General features: G+C 46.8%; 1 protein-coding gene across 1 annotated transcript; it reads right to left on the reverse strand.

Moving 5' to 3' along the window:
- Positions 1-13: 13 nt before the first annotated feature.
- Positions 14-8,689, reverse strand: CHST2 (carbohydrate sulfotransferase 2). Its single transcript, XM_022582688.3, has 2 exons — positions 7,361-8,689; positions 14-7,269 (listed from the first exon to the last, which is right to left on the reverse strand). Exon 2 carries the CDS (start codon positions 7,085-7,087, stop codon positions 5,495-5,497), a length of 1,593 nt encoding a protein of 530 aa, XP_022438396.1. The 5' UTR covers positions 7,088-7,269; positions 7,361-8,689; the 3' UTR covers positions 14-5,494.
- Between the last annotated feature and the right edge of the window lie 16,873 nt (positions 8,690-25,562).

The raw sequence follows: 25,562 nt of genomic DNA on the forward strand, positions 1-25,562 counted from the left end.
ATAACTTCTTGAACTTAAGAAGTAAATACTCAGATCAAATGGGCTTGATGAATACTAGACAAAATTAACATAAAGAGACTAGTTCTTGTGGTAGTTTGAAATTTTAATATTTCATAAAAAGAATTCTGGAAGACAGGAAGAAAACAAAATAAAACAAACAAAAAGAATCAACAAGTTAGCTACAAGGGAAGAAAAATCAGGACCAGAAGTTAATAAAGCAATATCCATCCTGAACAGGATTGGTCCCAAGTTGTCTCAAGCCCAACTGATGACTCAGAGGGCCTTGTCAATCACTTGCTACAGTCATCAAGGATTATTTGTCATGTGCACACTCACCTCCTTAGAACTCCATCATGCGGAGTGCACTTGTCTCGCTAGGATGTCTGTGCTTTAATTCTAGTTACACACGATACCCTGCAGCCACTTTCCAAGAAATTGTAGGCCACTGTTATTTATTCTCTCCTATAATTAAGCATTTCGTCTCTGTATCTGGATGCAGGACTGGCTTCACGGTAAATACCTGTACAGTTTGTGGGCCCTACACTCAGAAGGGCCCATGCTTGATTTAATCCTCTGCTACTGCAGAATTGAAATGCTTAAGAATTTTTGAACGGGAGGCCCTGCCTTTTCATTTTGCACGGAGCCCCACAAATTATGTAGCTGGTCCTGTCTCGAGGATTCACTGCCTCAAGGTGAATTTCTATCAAGCCCTGTCTACACACTCAGGATGGGAGCCATTACTGAATGGTTCTGAGTATAGCTTTTGGTTCCAGTGATCATTTTCACAGTCATTTACTTGGCAGGGTGACTGTCACCAACCTGAAAGTTCAAACAGCCCCAGAACACATTTGATGTCTGATTACAAATAACTGGCTTGGTCAAAAGTTAAGCTTCGGCCTTGGCCATCCTCTCTCATCCTGCCAGGTATACAGACAGGCCCTATTTCTTCAAGGCTCCTTCAAGTTTATAAACAATACCACCCCCAACACTGGTTCATAAAGTTTCCCATTCTACAAACTTAATGTGTTATTCAGAATTGAACCATTTCCTTAGCATAATTTGATGAAGGGTGTGCAGAATTGTATCAGATGTAATAAAAGTCAAGCCCTGTAATTTCAATTATCAAACACTTGTACCAGAGCCCATACCCAAGCAGCTCAGTGGCTTGTACTTGAACTGCAAAAGTAGCAGCTGGATTGCCAGAAAGAAGGGAAGGTATGGAAACCAACTGTGTTCTTAGCCGTGACAGATTTGAAAGGGTCCTTCTCAAGGTGAGTGACAAAAGGGGTCTATAAGCTGTGCATTTACCTTGGGACATCCCATCACCTACCTCAAGCCATTCTGCAGATTGCAACGGTCATTTTCTACCTGTCCACACTGGATCCTGACACGGAACTGTCACTGGTTCTGATAGAATCATCACCCACGAGTTCTCAGAGGCCTGCGATCAAAAAGTGTCCCTCCCCACACACCCATTAGCTGGTATAAAAGCATTCTCTCTTCCAGACCTCAAGACAGTGCACAAACACACTTGTATGTGCAGGCGGGCATGTGTGCTGTGTGTAGAGAGGGAAGGGAAGGAGGTCGGGGGAGGGTGGTAAAGTGACACCTCATCTTTATTCACGACTACAGATAAGACATGCCTTTTTACTTCCCTCTTAGTCTTTCTGAAGTCATCTCCAGAGACTGGGCTTCCAACACGATGTTTATTTCATTGTTCAGACCGAGGGAATATTCATTTAACGGCCTCACTCAGATTCACAGTAATTTCAAACTCTCCAGTGTGCAACAGCAATCCTGGACAGAACGGGCCACGGCCAGGCAGGGGATGCGTGGGGACAGGCAGCCATTGTCTCGTCCACTATCCACAATAGGACTCACTTCCTGCAAGTAACCCTTCTCTGCCTGGGTGAAATTCACAGCACTCCAAACCATAAATAAATATCACAGGCTTCTGCAATCATGAAAACACCCCTTAGGTACCAGGGCAGCATTTATTCTGCCGGCATGTTCTGATCCCTGCCTTTTATCTTGTTCATGCCGTTGGAAAAACAAATAATAAAAATAGAATTCCTCATTTGGAGACTTCTACCTCTCCATGTTCAGAAATTCTAATTCATCAGCGGGAAATATTGAACTAAACACAGATCCTCCTGGAAATCTTGAAGGTGTTCCTAGTGCCTATGCCCCACATCTAAGTAGAGCCTAAGGCCCATTCTCTTCGGCAAACTTTGAAGAACAGCCTGGCACTTTCTCCAAACAGGTAACTCGTTTTGCCACTCTTTCCCTTCTGAGCACTTTCAAAATTGGATAGTTACATATTTCACTCACTTAATAAATAGTTATCAAGTACCCACTGTGTAGTAGACACTGAAGGGTACAGGATTTGCCCCCATGCCCGCCCACAGGGTACCCACGGGTCAGTCTGAATGAGGCCTTTGAGTGCCCCTGAGCTCCCTGAAACTCAAGCACCCAGCCTGAGCTGCTGCCCTTGTTCCAAATTCATATTTGTTGGCTAAATGCACTGAGTCGACTTTGTTTTACAAACAGAGCTTTCTAATTAACAAAGGGATTCCAAAGTCAATGGGGTAAATCAGGCATGCTATCAGTCAAGCAGAATTTGAAAATAAAAATCACTGATAACCTGCTCTAAAGAATATGTCCTCCTGCTGATGGCCATATTGCCAAGTTGGGAACGGTGAAAGGAACTCCTTCACATTTGCTGCTTCAGAAATGGTCACAGGCTCTGTCACAAATTGTTGTGGCACAAGTCTGCGTGCTCCAGGGGCTGACAGAAGCTAATTAACACCCAAAATTGCTTCTCTCCTTCTCAGACTTGTAGAAGGAGAAAGTCACTGATATGACGATCTCGGCTGTTTGTGGGAACTACACCTGTCTCGCTTTCCTAGAATGCAGCGAGGTACAAATCTCCAGGAGCAACAATTCACCCTGTCAAATTCCCGAGCCCAGGAGTGGCAGAGTGGAGAGAGGGCAGCTGCTACAAAACAAGGATATTATGGGCGGAAACCTCGTTCAAACACAGCAAGGGGAGAACTGTTGGCGTTTAGCTTAAAATTTCATTGGAGCAGAGACCGTGAATGTGCTGCAGGCTACAAAGCCTCTACGTGGCATCTCACATTTTTTAAATACAAGATCCAAAAACATCGTGATTCCACTTTAATGCAATCAAAGTCCTTAGCTATCCAGAGAGAAGAATGAATTCAACTGCCTAAAAATCCTTCACTCAAACGCTAAGCGTGAATTTTACTGTGATTAAGTGAAACGAGTTGATTCTATTGCCACATGAAATTTGTTTTCAAATGGTTCTTTAATTCAGAGTGGTTGCCTTTTAATGATGCTGCCTTAATTTCCCGCTAAACCTGTTTCATCTCTAGTCATCCAACATTAATATTTACTTTGTTCATTTACTTTGAAATATTCTTAAATTAAAGTTGTTACAAATATTCTACTGCTGCTGAATTCAGCATAGGCGCTACCATGAAAATATCATAGAAACCATGATCAACGTGTTATAGCTGTAATCTGGATTAATCAACACAATTACTATAAACAATGTTAGTAAATTAAGAAATAACCATTCCAGAATGTGTTATAAAATCCACTGCTAAATACATCCCTTTTTTTAACCTCTGTGCTTTTAAACTCTCGGAATTCTTAAGTGTAGTTAGATTTCACATTGTAATAAAAATTATACTTAAAGTATTTCCCATGTACATATTCCTTTTCATTATATTTGCCTTAAAATGAAATCCTCAGCATTTAACCTATACAGATTGGCTTGCACAAATCTCACAATAAATTACAGTAAAATAAAATTATGATGAACTTGAACTTGTATCATATTTAATGTAATATACAACTACACTCTCTTGCTCCTATTTAGCTTCGTAACTTCTTATCATAACACAACATTCTGCAGAACGCTTCAGTACAAATGGGTTCAGGACAGCAGCAACACCATTACCACTACAGGAAAACTGCAATGGTTTTTTCCCTGGAAAATACCAAATCTCAAAATCCAACATACAAACTCATATTCATTTTCATTTCCTCTTTCCCATAATTTATTTTCATATCTAAAAGAAGTTCTTGGTTGAAGACTTATACTGTCAGCAACACGTAGCTTCTTTGCAATTTTTTACTTTCAGAAAACATAAAAAGAAAAGCAATGTACCCCCACAAGCAACCTAAGTAAACCATTATAAATTCACATTCTCTTTTGCACTAATTTGGGTGGGCAGCCAGGAATAAGGGGGATAACCTGTGGGTGCCCTTACAGTTCCCAGATCAAACTTCCCTTTTCATATGCCTCCGTGGACTGTGTCAGAGGCAGAAAAACGCTCCAAACTCAAATACTTCTGTCACTTTTCTAACCAAAGAACTTGCTACCGTTGCCAACAAAACGTTCACACTAATTTTTGAGGTTTGTGTTCTTAGCATCAGAAGTTTTTTGAACTACATACTTCTCTTTTTTAAAAAATCCTTTTTCTGAACTAACCTCAGGACCAAAACACTGGGCTCTGCTTCAAGGTTTCCCAGTGTTAACTCAAGAGTAATCAAAACCGAATGCCTGCAGATCCTCAAGGGGTTGCTTCTTCCTCTCTGTGCTCCAAGTGGAACAGGAAAGTAGCGCTGTGCTTTTTCCTCCACTGCCCTGCTTGGTTTTTGCCTTTAGAATCTGAAGATTTGTCCCCATTCCTGGGCACCTGACAGGCTGTGATTTACATGGGAGAACACAACTCCAAGGCTCTTATCAAGGAGTCTGAAGCTGCTCCCACCCATCTTAGCTGTCTTCTAGGAAACAGACAGGAAAAGGGGGTGGGGGGAGGAGAAGCAGATTCTGTCTGAAGCTGCACAGGACAAGGAACACAGGCGAATCCAAAGTAATGGAGGCAAATATAAAAAAGAATATTATTTATTATTTTCTTTATTAATACTCACATATAACCTTTGCTTTTTACACAAAAGTCTACTTAGAAGAATGCCTCCTTGGTTTAGCGTGCCCAGTGGGGCTTTTGCTCCTGGACCACTTCCCCTTTCTCCACCCTCCCACACCTCCCACCCTACCCCCGACATCCAAATGACTCTTCTACGTGTTCACAGATACCACGAAAATTTTGGAAACAAGATTTGGGTTACTGGATCTTGATTTAATCAACATCCCACTTCAAAATGGAAGGCAGGTAGGGGAGAGGGTAGGAAAAGGGAGAAAAGGCAGGGGAGAGAAGAGGAAGGGCGGCGGGTCAGAACTTTCAAGCCTTGCCTTTTCTGAGATGTGTGTGTATTGTGGCTGTTCCTTGAAATTCAATGACTCAAAACACTGACAGCAAGTGCCTGTGTGGTTATTTATATTATGTATCTATAACAGAATGTGTGGGCTTCCTCAGTTTGGATCTGGGCTGTTTTTGTTGAAACACACCACAATCCTTCTGTGGGTGTCACCACAGGGAGTCTGGTCTCCCGGGAACCCGTCTCAGAGCCGGGGTTTCCGGAGCAGGGTCTTGCTGAGGTCTCTGACCTCTTCAGGGCTACTGACCCGCTCGTAGCCCAGCACGGCCATGGGCTGGTAGCAAAACTCCTCCACCTGTTTGATCTGCTGGAAGGTGAGGGCGGTCCGCCAGGCATTGGCGGCCTGCGTGGCGTTGCGCGCTGACACCACGAAAGGCTTGGAGGAGGAGCCTGAGCCACTGGTCATGTTGAGGGCAAACTGCTCCATTTCAGGGCTCACCAATAGCCCCACAAAGTCATACACCCTCCGTAGGGTCTTGACGGGGTCTCCCACCAGGTCTTCGTACCGCACCACCAGGTAGTGGCCTTGCAGCCAGTCAGGGGGCTGCAGGGCCGTCTGCAGCGTCTTGGCCATGCTGTGGCAGATGACCTCCATGGCGCCAAGGGCGTGGTAGTCTGCAGGCCCACCCATGCTCTCCTTCTTGGCGCCCAGCTTATGGCCAGCGGCCTCCAGGAAGGGCATGCGGTGCGCTCGGGGGTCCCGGCTGCGCACCACCTGCAGGCTTTCACGGATGAGACCATGGCGCGAGCGGATGCGTGAACTGGCCACAGCGCGGGGATCCCGCACCAGGTGAATGACCTTGAGGTCCAGGGCCGGGTCGCGCAGAAGTGGCGCCAACACGGCCACGTCGAAGACACGCACGCCCTTGATGACCAGAGTGCGGTACTTGCGGCACTCCTCCTCGAAGCGCGCCAGGCGCTGCGGTGGGCACTTCTTGCACACGCGATCGTCTACCAGTCCAACGACCTCCTTGCGGTAGGCGGGGCAAAGTGGCGACGAGCACACCACCTTGTTGGTGGCCGCGCCGAAAATGCCCAGCGTGGTGAGGTTGCGCCCCCCGCTGCCAGCGGGACTGTACAGCTGGAAGACAGAGAGGTCGCAGCGGTAGAGAGCGCTCAGCATGTCCCGTGCCGCCCCTTGCAGGGAAACGGCGTCCCCTGGGTACAGTTTTTGCCACACGTGCCACACTGGCTCATAGAGGAAGAACACTTCGGGGTTCTGGTTGAAAAGCTCGCCGAAGAAGGACGAGCCCGAGCGCCACGTGGTGAACACGTACACCAACTGCCTCTTGTCCCCGCCATCCCCGGTGCCCCGAGTGCCATTACCCGGAGGGGCTGCAGCCCCCGCCGCCCCCGCCCCAGCTGCCGGAGCCGCCCGGACGGGGGCGACGGGAGAGCGGTATGGGGTACGGGGGTCCAAGCGGGTGTGTGCGCGGGGCTGCACGGCCGGAGGAGGCCCCGGATGCCCCCAGCCGCCCCCAGCCGCCCCCGCCGCGGCACCGAGCGGCCCGTCGGGGCTGCACTGCTGCAACGGCTCCTTGTGCCACTTGTAGTCCAGGAGGTTGAGCATGGTGAGCACCAGCAGCAGCGCGTAGCCCGCGCACAGCACCAGCGCCTTCCTGCGGAACACCTTCATTCCGAGCGGGGACGCGGGCCAGCGGCGACCCGGGCGCCGGGGCCACGGCGGGAGCAAGGCGCGCGGCCCGGCGGCAGGCGCGGCCGCGAGCAACCGGGGGGGCGCGCCCGCGGGCAGGGCTCGCGGCGGGCTGCGGCTCATCACAGGCACAACCCGGGCCGGCAGCGCGGCGGAGGCGGCCCTGCAACCCGGGAGGAGGACGCAGCGGCCCGGATTCGGGCGCTGGGACTTGGGCCGCGACTCCGAGGCGGGCGCGGCAGCAGCGGCGGCTGGTCCCCGGCGCCCAGGGTTGGCTCTCCCATGGCAGCGGCTCTGAGAAGGACCTGCGAGGGGAAGCGGAGTAAGCTCGTGCGTCCCAATCCTCCTCCCCCTAATTAACGCCCACCCTCGAGTCTGCCTGGCTACCCCGCTAACCTGGAGCCGCGGGCGCTCCCCGGAGCGGCCCGGGAGCACGGCCCGGCGGTCAGTCCTGCTGTCACTCGTTCCCCGCCTTCTCGAGCGCTGTTTTCCGCCCGGGGTCCGCGCGCCTCCGAGGGGGCCGAGGGACTTGGCAGCCCAAGCCCTGGGCAGAGTTTGCGGGCAGCGGGCGCCCTGCGGCTGGGGAAGGGAAACTTTCACCGGGCCCGAAGCCCTGCTCTGCGCTTCGCTGAGTCCAGTGCGCCCGGCTCCATCGGCGTCTCCGCCGCCCTCTCGGGACTGTAGCTTCCTTCCTCGCTCTGGTGGGGTGAAGGTGGCCGAGGGAGGGGAGGGGGAGGGGGCTTATACGGGACCCAGCTCCCGGCAAAGCGGCTCCACCTCTCTTGCTCTCGGCCTCCGCGCCCCGAATCTTCCCATCTCTCTGGCGGTGGTAGATGGGGCGCAGCGCGACTCTGCAGCGGCGGCGGCAGCAGCTGCTTCTTCCATCACCCGAAGGATGCCCGGGCGGGCATTGCCGGCAGCCCCCGCCGCTCCTCAGCCTCCGACTGGCCCGGAAACCCCCTACACTCACACACACAGCTCTAGGCAAAGGAGCCGGGGTCCGCAGCGCTCCCTTGCCCGCCTCCTCCGCAGCACCAGCCTCTTCGGGTCAACGAGGCACCGGGGCAGAGAAAACCCCGCCGCCGCCGCCGCAGCCGCCGCGCGAAAGCCGGCGCCGGGGAGGATGCTGCTACCCGACTCTCCCTACGCGGAGCGGCTGCAACGCGCTCCGGCCAGCCTCTGCGCGGCTCCTGCCAGCTGGCGCCGGGTTGGTGCGCGCCGCCGTCTGTCGCTGCGGCTCCTCCCCTTCGGCGCGCTGCCCTCCTCCTCCGCGCGTCCCGCGCCCGCCCCCCTTGCAGCGACCAGCTCCCGCCGCCGCCACCTTGGGGGTTGGAGATGCGGGTTCCGATTTACAGCGGCGCCGCTTGGGCCGCCGTCCGCGCGGCGTAGGCCGTAGCAATCCGTGCGCCAAGCGCCAGGGTACGGACGCGGGGTTCGGAGCGCTCGGGCGTCCCGACCTCTGGGAAACTTGGATTCTCCGTGCCGCTACCGTGCTCAACCGCACAGTTTTGCTCTCGGAAAGAGTTGGTGATAAAGTTTGGGCAGAAATCCCCCAGCGGCCTCCCACTCCGCTCTCCCCCCGGGGTCGGCACCCCCGGGCTTCTCCGGGGACCGAGGACGCACCCGCGCCCCGGAGCGCTCCGAGGAGGCCGAGCGCGGCTCTCAGGCTCCCCACTCCCGGCTCGTCCCTTCCAGCTGGCCTGAGGCTTCTCCCTCACCGAGGAAGTAATAAATCTTTCTGACCCCTGGGTCAAAGAAGAAGCTTCAGTTTTCCGGAGGTGTGTGCCAGCGGGGCGTCTTCTCCCCGCTCTACTCCACCTATGGAGAGGGCCTCTTCGGTTTTATTAGCCCCCAGCAGACGCTCTCCCCACCTCCGATCGTAATGACGCGTCCGCTGTGACTGACGTCCTCAGGAATTGGGGTGATGGGGGTCGGGGGTAACTCTTTGTTCCAATTTACAGTAAAATACTTGTTTTGCTCCTTGGTGTTAGAGATGAGATCAAACGATTTCACCCTAAAGGAAACGCAGTTTTTGGAAGTAGATCATTTTTTAAGTTAAGGTTTAAGTACTTTTTTTTTTAGGATAATGAGAAACAGCCCTCCCTCCCTCCCTGCCTCCCTCCCTCCCCTCCTCCTCTCTCTTTCTCTCTCAGTCTCTCACCAAAAGAGACTAAGCCGTAGCTCAATTTCATCCACAAAATGGGGACAATTATAATAGCCTCCAGTAATTGAACGGTGATGGGGAGGTAGACGCCCAGACGATTAAACCCCACTTGAATCCTGGGCTGAATCGCTACGAACTGCGACCGGTCTTGAAGCTCACGGGCCGCTGGTAACAGACTGATCTCCTGGAGACGTTTTGCAGCCTCCTGTCCTGATGGAGTTTTTAGAAATTTGACAAAGTTACTGCGAATTTATATTTGTACTACTTGGGGCAGCCTTTCTCAGCAAGATTCTTCTAAATTAAAAAATGTTGTTTGCGCCATTATTCTTCAGTGAGTCTTACTGAAGTACGAATCTTTGGGGTGCAAGGAGTCTTAGAAAGTGACTTAATTCATATGAGTTTTCAGGGTAGAAATATGTTCCAAGAACTTGACCTAGCCTCGTTTTCCAGAAAAATCCATAATGCCACGGGTAGAGTTCAGATAATATTTCCCCCCCCTCCCGTGGTTCTGATAAAATGTAAGGGTGAGACGTTTCTGGGACAGATTTTGTGCAACTGGAGGGAGAGTAGAGATCGAATTTTATTCACAGCTTTCTCAAGCAGCATGGCATTTCCCCTGGGAGCGTGTCAGGACAGACAGACGTTTTTAATCCCTGTTTACAGACGAAGATGATAGTTTAATGGAGTGACTTCCCATCTCTCCATTTCTGGGCCCACCCACTGCCCTTCCCCCTACTGTCTCTACCCCTCTCCCTTTTTCCCTCTACCCTTTCCCCACGAAACTGAAGTGATATTGACACATTAAAAGACTGGTGGAAGAGAGGGAGTTAGGGAGGCAAGAAAACCTCGACGTCGGTATTCAGCCTGGTTCCAAGAAAAATAATGTCGAATATTTAAAATTTAGTCCCTGGCTTTGTGGTTACTCAGAAAGCCCCTGAATTGCAGTTATTTGCTGTAAGGACCCTTTTCTAAACAATTGTTTGCATATAAACAGTTTTGTCTGCCATTCTGTAACACTTTCCTGAAGTTGGCAAAATAGTAAATCCATTTGCTGGACACCCCCCCCCCCCAGTGAATGCTCAGCTGGTATCAATTTACAGGTTCCAGCATCTCCACCCTCTCCTTGCTTGCAAATGTTTAAACCGTTTTGCACAGTGTCATGGTTAATTCCAGCCTTCGTCACAACTAATGACACCCAAAGACTTGATAATGCCTGTCTTCCCACGTGGGTTCAGGATGTCCTTTCATTTTAAGCCACTTATCCCGTTAGCATAGCAATGACCCAGACCTATAAGAAGTCGCATAATTTCGTTGTCAGAGGAGTCAGGCCACAGGGCTGTCCTTAATTTCAGCTCACTGTTGAGTGTATTGCAATTCAGAGTCTTTTCCACGAGGCTCCTCAGTCCATCCCCTGCGGTCTGGGCTGTGGAAAGGAAACTGCTGTTGGAAACTTGCTGTGGCATTTACCTAATCCTGGACAGATAGGAGGCCAAACGTTCTGAGGTGCTGTAGGCACAGGGCCCAGCCTGTGGGATGTGGCAGAGAGATCTTCCCAGACCTTCCTCCATAGTCTGTCGAGAGAAGATGTAAGGCTGGGTTACCCGGCCAGTTTCCATCCAGGCCTATCTGTGTCACTGTGGACCCACAAGATTCCCCTCTGGGGAACGCCTGCCCCCCTCCCCCCCGGGCACCAAGATAGATTCAGTCAGTCATCGTTTCAGCGAATATGCACTGTCAGGGGAACTTGAGTACACAGAATTGGATTAATCATTATCCTTGATTTAAATCACACTGTTGTCATTAGTCCGAGGGTGGCTCTTTTCTTTTTTATATGATTTTAAATAATATAATGAATACTCATGAACCCACTACAGAGCCCACGAACCTCCAGAGGTAACCGCTCTGCTTAATTGAGTTTAAAAGCTGAAATGAAATGGTCCAAGTTTGGGGTGGGGGGGAAGAGGGGCTTGCCTTAACTGTCAAAAAAGAAAATAACCTGAATCATCTGACGGCTGTGAAGGAACTCTTTTGAGTTCCCACCTTCAAATTCTAGTACGTAGCCACCAGTCATCCTGAGGAACTCCAGCCCAGCCTCTACAACAGCACCAGTGACCTCACCGCTCACACCTCTCCCTGGCCTTATTTATCACCAGCTGGATGAGAAGAACCCACAGGTTCCCACCTGTGTCTTTCTCCTCCACAGAACACTCTGCTACTCACTTCACTTCTGACACTCCAGGTCACCAAAAGTGTGGATTCTTTCCCCAACACCAAGCAATTCTGTGGCACCCGCTGGGTGTCCAGCAACTTTACTCAATTCTGACACTCTTTGCCTGGAGATAGTGTCAGATCCCAGAGGTTAAGGGCTCAGTCCCACTCGACTACCCCCCACTTCTGATGCCAATCGCAAATCCAGATTGCCACCTGGGATTCTGACCAATCGGTCCTAAGTGAGAGGTTTCCCACGACCCCCCTCCTCGGGTTCACTTAATTTGCTAGAACGGATCACAGAACTCAGGAGAAGTTTACTTACGTTTATCAGTTTATCGTAAAAGGATACGATAAAGTATATGGGTGAACAGCCAGATGGAAGAGATGCACAGGGCAAGGTATGTGGGAAGGGGCACGGAGCTTGCACACCCTCTCTGGGCTTACCACTCTCCCGGTACCAACACGTGTTCACCGGCGAGGAGTTCTTTGAACCCCCTCCTGTTGGAATGTATGGAGGCTTCTCATGTTGTCATGACCAATGATTAACTCCATTTCCCTCGCTGGAAGATGGGGGCTGGGGCTGAGAATTCTAAGTTTCTAATACGGCTTGTCCTTCTGGTGACCAGCCCTTATCCAGGAGCCACTCAGAAGCCCACCCAGAGTCACCTCATTAGGACAAAAGATGCTCCTAGTACTCTTATCACTTAGGAAATTGCAAGGGTTTTAGGAGTCCTGTGCCGGGAACCAAGGACAGAGACCAATATATGTATATTTCTCATTATCTCACACTAACACTGATTGGGTTGCTCACTCATAACCCCTGATCTGCTGGGCTCTTTTATTATTATTTAATTATAACCTCCCATTCAAAAAAAATAGCAGGAATGTGAGGTAGCCCACAGAGATAAACACAAGAAAAATGATCAAAGGGGAAAATAACATGAAGCCAGGGGTATGGTCTGTACAACAATTCATTTCATGAGGTCCTGTGCAATTGCGAGAGGTGAGTCCAAAAATTGGCTCTGAGCTTCCTAGTAGGCATTGTAAAGAAGGAAAGTTGCTCAGGAGATTGACAGCTTTGCCTGACATAGAGAACTAAGAAAATAATTTCTCTTCTTTGTATTGTAAGACTCATTCATGTGATTTCTTTGTTCACTGCTTTTTTCCTAATCCTAGCACCCTATCTGGCATATAAGCATTCAATAAATATTTGTTGGCTAATTACCGTGGATCCTTAAAAAGGAATTACGCAGCATGGAAAGTGTACTATGTCCTTAAATATGTCTCCACGATCTACAATAAAAAAAACTATAGAGTTGGGGCAGTAGGTGCTGGTTCTTATAAGCCCAGTCAGTGCAATCTAATGTCATAATATCAATGCTCAGTTCAGGAAAGGTAGACTAGTGTGGGCTACATCTACCACTCTGATGGTCTGGCCTGATGGCTCATCTCAGCACGCTGCATTAAGCTATTTCTCATGCCCAAGTGTGTAGGGATGAATCCCTTCTAGGAAGAGGCTTCTTGGAGAAATGACTGCCTGGAAACAAGAGACTCAGCTTCTGTCAACTCTTTTCACATCTGCATGCCAAACATCTCCCAACAGCAGTAAGAGCTGTGTCTTGTGCTATCCTCAGCTAGAAAGTGGTCTTGAAGCATCTGGAAAATCCTTTCATTTCCCCCTCCCCACCCCCGCTCTCCCCCTCAGTTGCCCAGGCCTTGTGAGCTATGAACACACTAAATGGAGTTGAACTGGGAGTGGGCAGCGTGCCTTGCTGCAGCCACCACCCCCATCCGCAGGCTGGAGCTCCAGTTTGCAGGAATTGCTCCTTGGAGCAAATCTGTTCTCTCCATGGAGAGCCTGTCCCCCAACAGTTGGATGCCTGGAAGTTGGACCTCCCTATAGGCCCTGAGAGATGGCCAGCTGCCTCACCGTGGATCTTCTGGACACATCACTCCCCTGGCCGCAGTCGGTCAGGAGCAATGACTTTCACTGTATTTTTGAAACACAACATTTGAAAAACCGGAGAAGCTTTGCCACTGGGGTTTTAGTCCATGATCGGAAGTACTGTAAAAATAATCAACCAGTCACCAAAATCAACTGTCATGAGGAAGCAGAGATAATGTCACACTGGTAGAAACTCCGTGGGACATCCACATGTCTGTGCAGTAATAGAATTCTGCTTAAAACAAATAAAGAGCTGTCTAGCGTAATACCCCCATGCCTTCCGTGTGACTTCTACCACAGGTAACACAGTCTCTGATAAAAGGCCGTCAATTGGAAAACCTTCTCTTTATTGATAGAAGAAATTAAGTTCCTTGAGATGGAGAAACAAGATATAGTGGCTCATGGGGCTTCCCTGGTGGCGCAGTGGTTAAGAATCCACCTGCCAATGCAGGGGACAGGGGTTCGAGCCCTGGTCCGGGAAGATCCCACAGGCTGCGGAGCAGCTAAGCCCGTGTGTCACAGCTACTGAGCCTGCGCTTTAGAGCCCGCAAGCCACAACTATTGAAGCCTGCGTGCCTAGAACCCGTGCTCCACAAGAGAAGCCACCACGATGAGAAGCCCGCACATCACAACAAAGAGTAGCCCCCTCTCGCTGCAACTAGAGAAAGCCTGCACACAGCAACGAAAACCCAACGCAGCCAAAAATAAAATAAATAAATAAATTTATAAAATAAAAAATAAATGAAAAAAAAAAGATATAGTGGTTCATGTACAGAATTTGAAATCAGCCCTGGATTCAATTCCCTGCAAGTTTACTTACTGGTCCTATGTTCCCAGAAAAAGTATGTCATCTCCTCGGGCCTCAGTTTTCCATCTGTAATAATGGGATAATAATAGCCATCTCCTCGAATGGCTAGTAAAAGCCAGGGCAAGTGCAGGAGGAAGATACACAGCGTGGCTCCGAGCGGTTAGTAAATAACAGTTCCTGCCCCCCACCCCAGGTGAAGGGCATCTTCTCCTTGACGTCCGCTGGGCCTTGCTACTCAAAATATGGTCAGTGGATTGGCTGAATCAAGGTCACCTGAGAGCTTGTTAGAAATGCAAAATCTCAGGCCTCCCAATGGCTTCCATCAGAATCTGCATTTTAACAAGATCACTGAGTGACTGGTCTGCACGTTAGAGTTTGGGAAGCTCGGTAGCAACCATTCTGGTGTTAATGAATGAACACCTAAATAAATAACTTAAGGTCACGCAGGTGGGTGACTGGTTTTTCACTCCCTTTTCTGTCGCGCAGGATTATCAGGTGGCTAGTACAGGCTCCTTCTGGAGCAGTTGCTAGCACACATATTAATAAGAAATGCTTCCTCCCCACCGTCCCCACCCCAGGTACAGCCCCAGGCCAGGGTGCGCAGCCAGCAGAGCAGATGCTGGAAACTTTGTGCAGAATACAACCTGCACAACCACACGAGAGAATGTTCTTGGCACAAAAATAAGTAAAAATGATACAAATTTCCAGAACTACTCCTTCACTCTCAGCTTCTGTATTTACCTAAAGCCATAGAAATAGCTGCTTTGCTGACATTAAATAGAAACAAAAAAAAGAAACTATGCCCGCGCTTAATTACAGTAGCAACCCATCGTGACATCAGTTTTTTCTGAAGAAAGACGAGTGCTTTGGGCATGTTGTGAGCCTCAGGGTACTCAGCGCCACGCACAAAAGCAAATTCTATTCTGGGCCAAGTTATCTCCGTCCTTGTAACTTATAGACAAACTATTATGCAGAGAGCCAGTGATTTTCCACGGGTCACCTCCATGCTTATGTGAGTAATTTCTATGGTGTGTCGCTGAATGCAGGGGAATGTAGAATTTCATGCATACGTTGTTTTGGCAGTCACAAGATAGATAATCCAACCGGGGAAAATATCGGAGAAAGAAAGTAGGTCTTAACCTAGATAGTTTCATTCTGCATCTCCTCCGTCTATAGTTGGTCTTCCCCCCTCCCTGCCCTACGCCCCGCTTTCATCTTCTATGGCAGCTTCTGAGTTCTGAATTCCCAAAGTTTTAGGTCAACTCTTTATACTTTGGCTCAGATCTTGCCTAGTTACACGCTGAAAAGATGGATGCAATTTTGGCTCAGAATGTAACGTCTCATTAGTTTTCAGATGATATATCCTTGTCTTTCGACAGATTTCTCTTTTCTCAGTCACGACGTTACAAGTGGCTTTACTTCCTTCAAAGGAGCAACCTTTTGGCTTAAGCATGGTTTCTGCCACTTCCATTTTGAGAGCACAAAATGTTCTGTTGATCTGTTGAGTGTTTCTTTTCCTTCGCCTTGTTAGCTGTCTATTTTTATGCAAGATTTCATTGTTAGGACACAACTTTTTATGCAGAAAAGTTTCTTCTGCAAATCCGTGCCCCACTTACAGTTTTGGGAGACAATCTACATTTTAATGCTACAGGTCAAATTCCAATCCAATAAATGTCTAAACTCCTAGCCTTCGTACAAAAATACATCATTCTCTTCACCTCCAGCCAATGCCCCACTTCTCATTTGTTTCAGGATCTAATCGACTCGATGAAATTTAGTACAACATAAGAAATTAGGAATTTATTATACTAAACTATCTGTTTTGATTTTTATGACAAACATCTGGGTTCATCCAGATTTATTTTTCCATTATCGTTTTAATGATGGATGTTTTGTTTCTTTTTCCCTCAAATCTCCTCTGCCCAGACCATAGTGGTCATGGCTTTATACTCATTATACAGACGCAACGTTCAGCCATTGCCGCTGCCTGGACTCTGTACCCAGAGAATGAAGATATGATGGACAGCATCATAGCATATGATGATGTGCTGGACACAATGGCAGTACCAACCAAGTGGGAATAATGGTCACTAATGACAGAAGAAAGCCCTCTCCTTCTGGTGAAAATTAATTCTTCTCAATTAATATGCATGGCACTGCTCTGCAGGCTTTTGGATCCCTGGCCTGTTGAACTCTGTCCATAATGACGTGAAAGGCACAACATCTTCCCCTATTTGCAGCATTTTTGCCGGTGTCACCACATCAGAGCACTTGGGTATCCGTGGCTCAAGTTTTGCCCTTCTGCCTGGTGTGCTGTGTTGGAGAAGAACCCAAGAGAGATGGTGCCATTTGGTATGTTTTGGCTGAACGACATTGTTTCTGCACACAGCTGCATATGTCCGACCACACTGGCCATCACCTTAAGTATTTATGGCTATTATGAAACTCCCACATCACTCAGGCAGACAATTGTTTACTTATGTTCTGCGGGAAACCCTTAGAAATGTGTACTCAGTAACTGCAGATGTGCCCACAGCCTTCCCACAGCCCCAGCCTGGGTCAGCAATCTTTTACATCCTTTTAAATAACCCACTCGGAATATCCCCTAACAGATTACTATCCATCTGGTAGTTCAAGTCAAAGTGCTGAATACGCACTGTGTGCTTTGGGGGCTCGCATTTAGTCTAATCCCATGGTTCCTCCTGATTCGAAAAGTCTTTATTTACCTGCAAGACTCCCCACATCACCAGTTCTTGCTGTCAGTAGAAGGTAGATAATGTCATCTGTTTGCATAATCATGGTTCACTTTCAGAGCCCTTTACAGAAGCTCGTCCTTATAACCTCCCACCAGAGGAGGATAGAAATTTCACAAAGACTGGAAAGGAGGCCCTAATTTTACCCATGAATAGCTAGGTCCAGCAGAATTTTAGCATCCTTATTTCATCCTGTCCTCCAGGGACCCAGTACTGGATGCCTAGCCCTGCACGAGGCTTACATAGAAAGCATGAACAGAGAACTCATAGCAGATCTTCTCTCTCCATCTTCCCACATCCAAGCATTCTCCTCCCAATCTCGCCCACAAAAACACCACCAAACCGGTAGCAAATATGTGTATAAGCCTCATGGGCCACGTGAGAGTGCTGAAACTGATGTTAGCCGGGATTGCAGTGAAGACACAGGAAAGTGGAAGCAGCCCAGCCATGTTGCAAGTTTATGACCACAAGAGGGATGCTGACTCAGTGCTCAATGGGCTCTGACCTCCAGGTCTGTGTTTAGTCTCTAGATTCACAGGCCCTCTCAAATTGTGGTCCAAGGACCTGCTCAAAGTGAGGTTTAAACACTCCCCTCCTCTGACCCACAGCATCATTATCTCCAAGGGCAGTGTCCTGGAAAAGCTCTCCAGCTGATTCTGATGCACTTAAATGGGGGGACCACTGTCAACAGCAGCACACGCCTTGACCCTCAGGCTTTCAGTCATTTCCCCCGTTTTGCAAGGCCCTTGGCTCCAACGCTAGTCCCCATCCATAGATAGGCTGAAAAGCCTCCTCCAGGGAGCCTTCCATGATTACTACAGGAAGAAAAGCAGCCAATGCCCAGAGCTCTTTCTGTCTGTAGCTCATGTCTGAACCACTGAGTTAGCTGAGCAGATATGTATGTGCGTGTCTTACTTCTCCTCTGGCAGTTTACCAAACCTCATTCATTCTTCTTCCACTTTCACTCCTTCTTGTCATGGCCAGATACCACCTGTTTTATGTTTATTTAATATTTTATTTTATCTGATTCACTGTTCAAGAGCTAACCTATACTTTAGAGAGAAATTGTATATCACCACTATAGATGGAAAACCATTATCAATTTTTACAAATGAAAAGTAACCAAATATAAATGTAACAAAAAACAAAAGGAAGTTATTAAATTCAATTAGATTATAGCCTTTCTTTGTTTTTGGTTTCTTTTTTGTTTTGTTTTTTTGTGTTTTTATTGTTTTTGTTGTCTTGTTTTGTTTTGTTTTTGCTTTTTTGTTTTGTTTTTTAAAGGAGGGGGAAATTAGTAGGTATTAAAGACAGACCAGCCCCAGACAAAAATTGAAAGTTATTCCTCATTTTCCTGAAAACAATCTGACATACCATGAGTGGTAGGGTTCCTAGTATTTAAGAAACACCGTGCCAGAAATTGAAGTTTCTCAAAGACAAGGACTGTATTTTATGAGAAATGTAACAATTTAAAAGTAGATTGCCACTGAAGAAATCTGTCTGAACCTTTTATAATACCATCATGTACATCTTTAAAACTGCTTTAGGACTTAGCACAAGTGCCTTGCTTATGGAGGCACTGAACAAAGATTGAATATTTGTTGAGTGAATGAATGAGGGAATGTACAAACATCTTGACTGTAAAATTTGATTTTGCAACTTTCCTCCATTTAATTACTCCATTAACATTTAGGGGTCCAGTTCAGGGTCTTCCTGGTACAATGCAGATTCTACCCCATGAATTCCTTCCCCTGTGTGGTGAGTTCCTGATTTGCATGTGATTAGATTAGGGTCAGAATGCTCATTAACAGAGACTGAAGTGGGGTTTTTTGTTTGTTTATTACACTTTCCATCTGGCATCCCAGATCACCCCATTCACTTATGTTAGGTCATGAACCACACGGTTTATTAGAGCCACTGATTGGTTTCTATGTTCCGGTTTTCGTTTAGGATTGTATGTCTAATATTAATCCTCTAGTTTCTAGCTTCTCCGTTGCTGAGGGTTTGTGTTTACGCCTGTGCAACCCAAAGCAGTTATGCTCAACCTGCAGCCCTGGCTCCAGCTCACTGAACAACTTCATGCTATTTCCTTCTTAACTTAACAGTAAACATTTCCATTCCATGCTCATGAGCATTGCAAAAGATGCTGGCAAACTCCATGCACCCCAAATCTGATAATTCCATTGAAACGCTTCTGTGAACTATATACATACATACAATTCGCTTTTGTTGTTAAGGTTTAGAGTTAAGAAAGACCTTTTTAAAACACTCAATTTGCTTTTAAGTGTATCTCGTTCTTCTTTTCAGAATAGTATATAATCAATTATTTTCAAACATCAAAACCACATGAGTACCACACACATACAGTTACAATGAGAAGGGAAAACACATTCTGCTTGCCATTGCACTTGGTATTTCTATTCATACAAAAGATTCTTATATTCAGCACATACTTTTTGAACAGCTACTAGAGGCATGAGGTCAACATTATACCACCACCTAAATTAGATCACAAAACATATAAATGGTCCTTCTCCATGCTAAATCTTGTTCTGACCTGCTTTGGGGGTACACATTTGTATCGTGTTTTCTAGAGTGCCATTTGCGGGTAACATATGCAAATCCTTATAAATGTTCTACTCAGAAGGTACTGCTTTCATTAGTGACAAACTTGGTTATTCGGATTAACATACCCACTTACTGAAAGTTCGTGGTGTCAACTGAAAAAAAAATGCACAGCCTAAAAGTTGAGAATTATGTTTTATTTGGCAGACAAAACTGAGGAGTTAACTCTGGGATGCAGCCAATAGATAGCTCTGAGGGACTGACTGGAGGAAGAAAGGGAGGGAACTTCCCCAGTAGCGCGGCGGCTAAGGCTCTGAGCTCCCAATGCAGGCAGCCTGGGTTAGATCCCTGGTCAGGGAATGAGATCCCACAGGCATGCTGCAACTAAGGAGTCCGCCTGCCGCAACTAAGACCCGGCACAACCAAATAAAATAAATAAATAAAGGAAGGAAGGAAGGAAGGACCCAGGGTACATAGGGGCTTTTGCAACAAAACACCAGGTAGTTGGAACATCAAAAGATTACTGCTAATTAAAGAAAACCAGCCACCTCAAGTCAATGAAATTAGCACTTTCCTAATGTATGGGAAGATGCAAGAGCCTGGGCTCATTGAAATCATTCCTTTGATATGTATCTCAGCTAGCTAGGTAAGGTCACTATCCTGTGCTTTCCCAGCCCGAGTCCCCTCAGGGTACACCACAGGGGGTGACTTCATGGGCAGCCTGTTTGTCTCCATCCTGAGTTCCCTCAAGGCTCACCTTCACGGGCGGCTGTAGTGACTTGATGGCTACAGCATCCTTTATTTACTGAGAAGGCAAGCACAATTTTTCATTCACAGTGGATATACAGTGTAGAGGACCAAGCAAGGCCAAGCAAACCTCAAAGAAGAACAAGTAGGAAGACTTGCTGTTGCAGATATCAAGACTTGGTATAAAGCTCTCGTTATTAAGACAGTGTGATATTGGTGCAGGAACAGAAAAATCGAGCATGGACTGGAATAGACCAGGTAGCTCCTTCACAGACTCATACATATATGGACCTGAGCTGTGACGTAGTTGCCACTGCAAAGGGGTAAGACAGAGACAGTCTCTCAATAAATAATGCTAGGACAATTGAATGTCCATATGGAAAAAGATGACATTGAACACCTATCTCATACAATACATAAAATTCAAGCCCAGCTAAATTACAAACCTGAATGTGAAAGGTAAAACACTAATGCTCTTAGGAGATAACATAGAAGAATAGCTTAATGATCTCAATAGAGAAAACAAAACTGTAAACATAAAAAAGCACTAACCATGAAGAAAAAAATATATATATATGTATTTAACTACATTAAAAATAAGAGCTTCTGTTCAGCAGAAAAATAGCATAAAGGAAATGGAAATACAAACCGTGGAATGAGAGAAGATACTGCACACATGTAAGTCTCAAAGGACTTCAATCCACTTTACACAAAGAATTCTCACAGCTCGGTAAGAAAAAGGCAGGTGGTCTAATAGAAGAAACTGCAACAGATTTGAACTGGCTCTTCACAAAGGAATCAACTGAAACTGCCAATATATATGAAAAGATGCTCAATCTTATTAGTAATCAAGGAGATGCAATTAAAGACCAGAAAGCAATATTACTACACACCACCAAAGCGCTAAAAACATAAAAAATCTGGCAGTGCCAACTGTTGGTGAGGAAGGGAACTCTCATTCGCTGCTGGTGGGAATCATAAACTATTGCTACTTTGGAAAAAATTTTGACATTATCTAATAAACTTGAAAAAGTTCATTGCGCTGACCCAGCAGTTCTACTGATAGGGCATATTTGCTAGAGCATCTGTGGACATGGGCACCAGGAGACAGACCAGAAGTGTTTATAAAATCCAAAACAGATCAATAAATTATATGGTCAAACAATGGAATATGACATGAAAACAAATGAACTAGAGTATAAACAAAAACATGAATCTTACAGACACTGTTGAGTAAAAATGAAGCAAGACATACGGTATTGTCTCATTCCTATGAAGTTCAAGAACAGGAGAAATTACACTATGTTCTTTACATATTTTTTAATTATATATATTTTAAATCAAGAAAATACTTTCCACGAAAGTCAGTAGTGGTTACCTCTGTGGAGGAGAAAGCAAATGATGACTGAGAAGGCACGTTGGGGTGCTTTCAAGGAGCTCACGATATGACATTCCTTAACGTAGAGGGTGTTTATTATAATGTATATTTTATGTACTTTTCTTATGTGTGGTATATTTTATAAGAGGGAATAAAATGAGAAGAAGATAAAGCAAGAAAAGGAAGGAAAGAAAGGAGAGGGGGATGGAGGGGAAGAGAAGGAAAGAAGGAGTGACGGAGGGAGAAATGAGAGCGATCAAAGGCAGAAAGACCGCAGCTGCAGAGATGCTGGACCACAGACAGGCTGGTGACCCAGCTTTGATCGTGCAGTTAAGGACGGTCCCCTAAGGGATGGCAGAGCAAGATGGAGGGAGCGTGGTCCCTGAATGACCATGTGGAGCTCAGCTGGCCCCCAACCTCCCAGCCCACCAGCCTGGGCCACAACCTCAGAGAAATAAATGTCCGTCTTCTTAAAGCCACTGTATTTTGAAATGTATTTGTTACAGCAGCATTGCCATTTACCATAACTAATACAGTTGTCTACATTGCCAATCCAGAGATTTCACATAAAAATTCAGATTTCTGTTCAAAAATCAGAAGATCTAGCAACACTGGAGTTGTATTCTCATAAGGTAATCTTCCAGAGCTTAGAGGTGGCTGTCCCCTCAGTGGGACCATGTGATGGACAGCTCACCAGAGCCCACAGCTGGTGCACTTCATTCGTTCATGGTACCTGCCTAGCTTTGGAGAAATTTGCAATCCCAGCATCAAATGCACTTTTATCAATCCGTTCTCCTGACCCAAAGATTTCATTCGCTCCCCACTGCCAAGATTTGCCTCAGCCCCCTCAGCCCAGCATGGGCAGCGCTGCATTCTCACCCCTCCTGTGTTACCCCTGCACTCCTGTACTCCCGGAGCCCCACTTCCAGGCCCTGACTCGGCTGGTCGCCCTGCCCAGGAAAGACACCCTCCTCCTCTCTGCTCAGGTGACATCCCGCATAAAGCTCCTCGGTGCCCAGTGACCTGGTCATGCTCTAAACTGCTAAGACACAAATTAACTGTGTGTGCTTCTCAAAAGATCATAGAATGTCAGAGCTAGAAAGAACGATAATAAAAGAAGAGAGAAATGTAATGAGAGCGTTTGAAATGAAAAAACTAATTCATGGTTAATTTCTGGATGGAAAAACCTAGACTCCCCAACACCTAGCCCTTTTCACTCCATCTCATTCATTAACTTCTCCAAGCCAGAGTTTTACAAACATTTTTTAAAATCACAACTCACAGTAGGAAACCGATTTTACATTACAACCCTGTACACAGACACAGACACACACGCACACACACAAACTCTTGTGCATGTGTGCCACTCACGAAACATGAGAGGTCCTCTGATATTTTCTAGTCTATTCTACTTTTTTAATACTGTCCTTAACCTCTGAATTATTTTCGTGACCCATAAATTGTTTGTAACACAGACCAAAAAACAGTCTGCTCCATGATTCCTCTTTGGCCAGGTGGCAAAGAGCTCTGCTTGTCTCCAATCCTGGATCAACTGCTTAGGGAGCTCTGAGGCCTTCGGAAAATTGCCTAACTTCTTTGAGTCTCAGTGTTCTCATCTGTAATATGGGATAATAATGTCTACTAGGTTGTCATAAGGAGTCAAGATAGTGTACATAAGTATTTTATCACAGCACCTCAGACATAACAAGCGGTCAATAAACAGTGGCTTTGTTGTCAGTTTTTCTTTAACGTTTTTGTATCATTCTTCAACTGCATGGCAATTTTCATTAGAATGTCACGGCACCCAGAGAGCTGCTGTGCACCCGCCAGGATCTCAGTGAGTGCATCAGGGACAGTGTCCTCTCACCTCCTGGATCTTTGCCTTGAGGTCCCAACTTCAGGAATCAGCTGGGAGGGTTCAAATGGAAATCAGGGGATGCGGAATTTGGGGAAGAGGGGAGGAGAAGAGGCAGAGTTTTCCCTTCTCTGATGCGTGTGATGACCGGCCACTGCCCTCCTAAACACTGATTTAGAGGCTGTCAGAACTGCAGTCTTCAAGGTGATCAGAACAAAATTCCTCATGTGGGGACCAAAGGAGACATTCCCTGGCAGCCGCAGGAAGGATGGGTTAGAACAGTGGTACTCAATTCGAGGAGGGGCAATTTTGAGGAGGGCAGCTTTTAGAATTTACACACACACACAAACGCACAAAGACACATGTACACGTGCACACACATACACACGCACACACTGAGTTGTCTGGTGAGAGTAATAGTATAATGTGGTACGACAGCTCCATTTTACAGATGAGGACGCTAAAGTCCACAGAGTAACTGGCTGAAGGTCACAAGCTCGCCCCGATCCGCGCCCGGGACAGAGTTCTTTTCTCAGCCAACACCTTTTCCCCTGTGCAACCACCAGCTTTGTGCTTCCAAGCGTCCCTCAGATGCCCACTCTGCCTCTCTCCCCCAGATACAGTCAGGTTACACACTGGTTTTGGAAAGTCGTGGCCGCTTAACCCTCTGTTCCTGTTTTCCATAAGAACCAAGGCTGGTTTGGGTTATTTTTTGTTTTTGACATTCTCTGGGGGAAGCAACATTGATGATGTGATATGGAAGTATAACCAATCTACTGGCCTCTCCATAAGCAGCCCCAAAGCATCAACAGTGGAAACATCTCTACTGGTGATCTTTTCTGAAGGCATTGCAGTTGGTCATGTAAAAATTGTCTCTCTTCCCATCCTCACGTTTGCCTCATTTGATTCCGGAAATCAGAAAATAACCGCCGACCCATTAAAATATGGTTGAATCACTGACTGATGAGAAACCAAGTAATTTCACTGGCAGCCGCACCGCTGGCTCCCCACCCAGCCTGGGGAAACACCGAATGTTTAGGCCCTAAAGTACAGGCCAGGCCCAATCCACTCAGTCTGCAAAATGCAGGAATTTCTCGTATACGGGAGGCTGAACAACAACCTGGCCTCTAAGTTTCTAAGCTTTTGTCAGTTTAGGTTAGGACTTTAATGCAATTTTAATAAGTAGTGATTTTATTTTGTATCTAATGAAATCAACAGAGCGTGAAAATAGACATCAGAATTTGGAAGATAATGAGTCTGTTAGCTCGGCTGCCAGCGTCGCTGAGCGAGAGGTACAGTACTTGAGGTACGAAGAATAGCCCGCTTCAGAGGAGGCTTTTATTAGCTTCATTAGGTGGACATCAAATGAATGATTTCATAGCAGATCTAATTAACCAAAGGATGTGCAGAGGCTGCATCTTCTTCCTGATAATTGGGCATCTAGACGCAAGGCATATTAGCTACCTTAGAAATTCAGCATACAGATAAAACTGATAGATTCTTTGTGGGAAAGTGTTCCATGCCGGGGATGTTTTATAAGCAGAATTTTGAACAACCCGGGATAAAAACTTTCTAACATTTTGGTTAGACCAAGGACACTGAAGCCACGTTGAGAAAGTGTCAGAATACTTGGGAGTCAAGAAACAGGAACAGAGTCTGACCATCATAAATGAATGGAGATTTTATTAGAAAGCTATGGGGGTGGTTGGGAGAGAGGGGAGGGCAGTGTCACAGGAGAGAGGAAGGCGGAAGTCCCAGACTCACAAGGGACAGAGCCAGTCCGGTCTGGTCAGGGGACAGGGGGTGCCCAGGAGACTGTGTTCCAGCCTCCGCCAGGCACAGCCCCGCTGGAGTGAATGACGCCAAGCATTTTCTGTCCCTAGGTCAAATCAAAAAGTGATTCAAATTCCAGGGAGGGAAGTCCCTTCATCCTGCTTGGGTCCCTTGCCCACCTCGTAGCAACTGGTTCAGGTGCAATGATAAAATGGGTGCTGCACCACCAAAAAACCCACCGTCCACTCTTGTTTCCTTCTTTACTGAAAACTGCCTCTGCAGAAATATTCATGGGTAGCGTATCTCACCAACTTTATTCTGAAGGTGGAAATACTTTGGTGTCTTTTGGGCAGACTTGGTTCTTTTGGGGAAATCTTATGTTGTTTATTGGTTTGATGT

Source organism: Delphinapterus leucas, chromosome 4 (assembly GCF_059928025.1).
Source record: "Delphinapterus leucas isolate spDelLeu-1000000601 "Yukka" chromosome 4, BTC_Dleu_Yukka2, whole genome shotgun sequence".
In the NCBI taxonomy this organism is placed as follows: Eukaryota; Metazoa; Chordata; class Mammalia; order Artiodactyla; family Monodontidae; genus Delphinapterus; species Delphinapterus leucas.